Source organism: Bombus impatiens, unplaced genomic scaffold (genome assembly GCF_000188095.3).
Source record: "Bombus impatiens unplaced genomic scaffold, BIMP_2.2 scf_1506, whole genome shotgun sequence".
Classification (NCBI taxonomy): Eukaryota; Metazoa; Arthropoda; class Insecta; order Hymenoptera; family Apidae; genus Bombus; species Bombus impatiens.
Window position 1 is genome coordinate 653,382 of NT_177925.1, and position 5,892 is coordinate 659,273.

The 5,892-nt window shown below is 44.5% G+C and overlaps 1 protein-coding gene across 6 annotated transcripts in view; it reads right to left on the reverse strand.

Annotated features, from left to right (window-relative positions):
• Positions 1–5,892, reverse strand: part of LOC100742326 — a 268,312-nt gene that overhangs the window by 126,418 nt on the left and 136,002 nt on the right. For all 6 annotated transcript variants that reach the window (XM_033324140.1, XM_033324139.1, XM_003494084.4 and 3 more), the window contains one exon: positions 107–264. In XM_033324140.1, coding sequence (XP_033180031.1) covers positions 107–194 — 88 coding nt within the window. In that variant the 5' untranslated portion in view covers positions 195–264. The remainder of the gene's footprint in view (positions 1–106; positions 265–5,892) is intronic.

Sequence of the window (5,892 nt, forward strand, 5' to 3'; positions counted from 1 at the left end):
GTCGTCTGCGTCGTCGTCGTCGTCGTCGTCGTCGTCGTCGTCGTCGTCGTCGCCATCGCTGTTGCCGCTGTTCAGGACAAAACATCTTCCAACGGAGTTTTCTTACCTCCTTGTCGGGAGCTGAAGGCACCGGTGCTTCCAGCGATGATTAGAAGCAGCAGCGAGCTTAATAAAGCTCTCGAGGAAGGCAGCATCTTTCCTGTACTCCTACCGGCGCCTGCGCGACACAGGGTCCTTTAACCGGCTTCCCTCATCACAGCCTCCCTGGAAAAAGAGAAAAGATAGGGGAAGATGAATGATAAGAAATTGTCGACGAGAATTGGTCGGACGACTCGTTGCGTCGTTTAAGTCGATCCCATGTATATCTACTGAAAAATCAAACAATAACGATGTAAAGATTTCGCCAAGAGTTAAGACAGATAATTCGATGTACCGATAAACGATATTAAGATGACAATCGCATATGTAATTGCAAATTAGATTAGATATTCCTGATTACGGTTACTACTGGAGTAGATTAAATGATAAATATTTGATACTCTCTAACTCATGGTCATAATCATGGTTCTAAAACCATTACCTCTTGATTTTGTTACGAAGCATCGAGCGAAATGCATGTCGGATGGTTCTAAAAGCTGCGATTTCGAAAATGAGATCCTATTTTATTCAAACACCGGTCGATACCATCGACGAATTTATCAAGCTTCTGTGTGTTGATTAAATCTTAAATTGAATAAAATAGAACGCCAATATCGTTCTCGGTTTAATTTCATTTCCAAATAAAAGATGCTATCTTTAGTTTATTTTGCACGCGTTCTTATTTCGCTGCGCAACCAATCCAAACTATTTTACTCTAATGGGATTGTAATTGTTCTTCGATCGAACCCACAATGACAACTATGTATCTACAGGTACATCATAGCCATTTGCCTGCTAATGGAAGCGAGTTATCGAAACAAATTTCAGTGCATTATGCGCCGTGCTTTCTCGACGCCGACAAAGCGAAAGTTAACCCTTTGTGCCGTTCGTCAATTGCAATTATCCGCGCTGCAAGGTGATTACCCGTGTAATTCTTTTTCAGCCGGCGATATCCTACGGGCGAGACGGCCAGCTCTTTTTCTTCGCTTTTCGCGCCGATCCGCCGAGTTAATGAGGCCGGAACATTTAATCCGGCGTTCATTAAGGCATCAAAATTTGTTATCTCGGTCGCGCTGCAGAATAAAGCATCCCGCTTTTACCTGCGTATCGTTGGAAGATCCCGGCAATCGTCGCCAATAAATGAATCGTTTCGTCTCTTTGAACGCGGACCATTCGTACCATAGATCTACCTCACGTGTTATCTGTCATAGAACTTCCGGTCTCCCCAACACAGCCCGAAAAAGAATTAAAGGATATGTCATTTAGAAGTTAAGGGTTTCACTACAACTAACTACTAAATCTACTAAACTACTAAATCACTACAACTAACTCCAATTAACGATTCATATGATACGGCGATATAATACAGCGACGATAAATCGATCACGTTGAAGTTGGAAATGGTGCAATAATAAAATATAAAGTTCCTACGATCTGACATAAAAGTTCACGCTTCGCTCGAGCATTCGCCGTTCATTCTCTTTCCCTTCGGCACCGAATGTTAACTCTTGCTAGACGACCGATTCGCCACGCGGTGATTTGCATATTAATTAAATAGCAATTAACTCGGAATATTCGTTGGTTGTTTGTTATATTTCGACGACGAGTAATCGTCTGTCGCAATTTCTCCGTTATTATCGTCATTCGAATTAAAATATAATAAAGTTCTGTTTCGATCAACGATTGCGATCGTTTATTTCGCGTAATGAACATTACTCCATAAATTACGTAGCATTTCACGCAAATTTCAATGGCAAACCGTTCTCGCAATCCTCAATACCATTTCTCGTGATTCCCCACGACGACGATACTCCGCAGATTTTTCACCAGTTACCTTTCCCTTGTATTCGTCACGGCCTCGACCTGCCTCGATCTTGGTCGGGGATCGGGTATTTTTAACTCATCATTAGGGGTCATTAAGCTCCAGCAACGGGGAGAAACGTCGACAGTGACCCTCCGAGCCAATTGCGGCTTCGTCGCTGTTAAAATTAAAATGTCGACCTTAACGACGCCGGTTACGAAGGAAGGAAGCTTGCGTGTCTGTTACTAAAAGACCGCGTAAAAAGGAAATTCGTAAATATCAAAAGCATAAGTGCGTGAAACCGACAATAGGAATAAATGTTACGTACTTACGGTCAAATTTATTCTATTAGTCGGACATTAGATATCGATAAAAGTAGATGATAATAATACGATAGAACGATAATGATGTAATAATAAAAAAAAAAAAACATCATAATAGCGATTGTACAGCGTCTGTACGATGAGCTGAAACGAAGGAAGGAAGCGACGCAGCAGACAACGCGATGCCGTGCTACGAACGATGTATTATCAGAAGAATCAGCTGCTTCGAATAATTCCGATTCATCATAGTAGCGATAGTATCGAAGATTTAGAAACCTCTCCGATGGAATTTTGGAATTTTCTATTTAATCTTTTAGCACGACGAATAAAGGGGTTTTACACTCACGTTGTACCGTAAGTCCGCACTAAACAACGCTCGAAACTTCCTCGTGTAAAACTCATTCATACAAATATAACGGGCAATTGTTTGAAAAAGGAGAAGAAAACGGTCCACGATTACCTGACCCTAATTTCGCGAGCCACTCGTCGTCCCTCCATCGACGAACGTTGTACGCGCCTGGAGAAACCAGGTCCATCGTAATCTCGAGAGTCCACGAGACAGATCAAGCGTCGTCGGGCGTCGGTGTTTGCTCCAACTTATTTATTTTTCCGCGGAAGACAGAGCTTGGCCGGGAAGCGTAGCTCGCTCGACACTGCAGAAAGCGGAAAGAGAAGAAGAGAGTTGGCCCCGAGGGCGCGTTGGATTTCCATTATGCTAAACCGCAAATGGAGTCCTGCGATCGAGTGTCTCTCTGTGCCACCCCTGGAGGCGCACAAAGCCGCTGGAATAAGGCTCCTAAGGTGTAATGTTACCGAGAAATTAAATTCTCTCGTTCTCTGCGACCGCCTTCACCACCGACTCACCCCATCGTCCGATTCCTGCCTCTCTTTTTCCTTGCCTCTCGCTACAGGCTGTTTCACGGACCGTCCAGGGATTCCTCGAGCCAAAACACTGTTTTTCCAACCAGCCCTTCCTCTGTTTCCTCTCGCTCGTTGTTACGACCGTTCGCGGAAAGACGCGGTCGCGAGGAAAACGCGTCAGCGAGACGCGTGAATTCTCGCTACGATTCTGATAATCGACGCCGCGAATTAGTCGTTCCCCTGTTTCGATTAAGATAACAGCGGTAGTTCAAACGAGTTTAACACTGAATTGACAGGGTCAATGTAAACTTGTATATTTAAAGATATTTAATATTGCCACGAAAACGTCACAAATGATTTAACACGACGAGTACAATTAGTTTGTTGCAATAATTCGACCCGACTTTATCGTATCTCTCGATGTATTCGTTAGACTAAGCGACTTTAATTTTATTCGTCGGAATCTCTCGACGCGTTCCGCTCGAATCCTCAAATGATACTGATTGTCCCTTCGATTTTTTCTTCTGTCTTCTCTGGGAGACGACCCCACCACGCTCGGGTCACGCAACCGTTCGCGCCTATGATCACGTATGCCAGCTTCTTTGTGTAGATAAAATAACGGACCGAAGGCGAATCGACGTTTCTAGAACTCGCTGCTTGACGACAACTATGCCGCTATGTCGCTACATTGTATACATTTGGCCGATCCCATAACACGATCTGTCTGCGACACTGTAGTACCGCGAGCGACGATTAGCCTCGTGGCGTAACACTCGTTGCTAGTCGTAAATACGGATGTGGCGGATCGGTATCGATAGGATGGCGACAGGTTGAGGTATCGATAGGACGGCGACAGGTCCCGGGCGATCCAGGGGGAGGCTGGTGGTCGTGGGCCTTATTTTTCCGATCGAACTGATTCTTCTCTTCGTTGCCCATCGATATCCCCACTAGCGTGCGTTCATTAGATGTGCCGCCGCGGCTGGCGCGTGTATGCTCTTCCGAGAAATTCGGCGGAAGGAGCGTGAAGATATAGATGACAGATCGACAGTACGTCGTGTTGCGCTTTAACGGCGTAGCGCTTTGTATCACAGAGCCGTTGGAAAGTTCCATGGTCCGTGTCTCCACACGGATAAGACGTGCCACACAAAACTGGGAGAAACGTTCGATCGATTGTAATGGATTGTCAATCTCACATGCATTTTCGATTCTACATTAATTATTAGATGGCCACAGCTACTGATCGTGTCACGTGATAAAGTGGAGCAAGCGCATATGGCAAAATTTCGTTCATATGAATCTGTCAAGAGACAAGAGTAGTGCATATAGGAAGAATTTACCGTTTTTTTCCTACTACCTATCATTTTTTTCATATGATACATAGATCGTGGATTTTTATGAAAATTTACATTTTTATGCAAGCAAGCGAAGATACGGAATCTGAATAGAGATTCGCCTCGTTCTTTGGATATCATTACGAGTATCTTACTTGGAAAATGTTGCGTATGTCGGTAGATCATGTGCGATCTACACGTATTGCACATGTAAATTTTCCGTAAGTGCATAAACATTCGCAGGGTAACAATAGTAGTCGACGTTCAGATAAATGATAAATGAACCCAGTTATTAAGAATTCATTTAATAGGATATATAAAGAGTGAAATTTTGCTTAAAAAAAATTAACTTCTTATAAACGCGAGTCCCCCTAGCCTTCTTCCCAATTATAGCGTAATATCTAAGAGCAATAGAGAGCACATTCGAGGGTGGAAAATCATCTTGGAAAAATTTCTTTCCATAAACTACCTAACAGCGAACCTGCAAACAGTACCAGTCCTATTGAACGAGCTGTACGTTGCTCTCTTCCTCCGGCTTTCTTGTCACGGCACAAATGAACCCGCAGCACCGTGTCGCCGGCGTGCGCCGCTATCTGCACACGTATGCGAACAAAAGGATTCGCCTGACATTTGAGCTTTTTGCCGAGGAGCACGTCCTCGACGATGATTTTCTCAGGTTTTCTTCGCGTGAGCCAGGCCTTCCAGTCGTCACGGTGAATTACGGTGAAGAGCTCCTGGTGAATTTTGATCGCAGCCAAAGACGCTCGAGACCTCGCTGCTCCCTTGGCGACGCTCGTCTCGCCGGAAACGATTTCTCCGTCGAATCATCCGTCGTCGATCGACCAAAAGTAGAGCGTCTAGGTTCCCCTCGCGACACGGACCTTGGCTGCGACTGACAAACGCGTTTCAAAGCTCGGGCGGTCTCGAAATTCACAGCAGCTTTTCGTCTCTTTGTTCCGCGCGATTTTGCGAAGACTGGACGTGAAACGGTGAAAGGTCGACGAGGTGGCGACCGTGGACAAACTAACCGCGCACTTTTATCCAGGCGTCGGCCCTATCGCGGACAGTCTCGAAGAAGGTTTTCGAACTTCTCCGGTGCGAAATGCAGCGGAAATGCGAGATACCAGTCGAGACGCGGACGAACACATCGATTCGAACCATGATTCTAGCACAGTTCTTCCAAAACTTTACAAAGTATAAATATTGAATCTCTATTAGCAACTGAAAACTTTGCGCGCAAGTTAATTTTACCGACTATCAAATGGAAAATCTATGAACGCTTCTTTCCTCCAGTTAGGACGAGATATAATTAATTTTTCCCTTTAAGTCTGATTTTCGAGTCTTCGCTCCTTTTTTTGTTATTGCTTTTACTTTCTAGAGGAACAAAAAGAGAAAAGAATAAACGTTGAATCCCCATTTTTTTCTTTTTTGGGGGGGG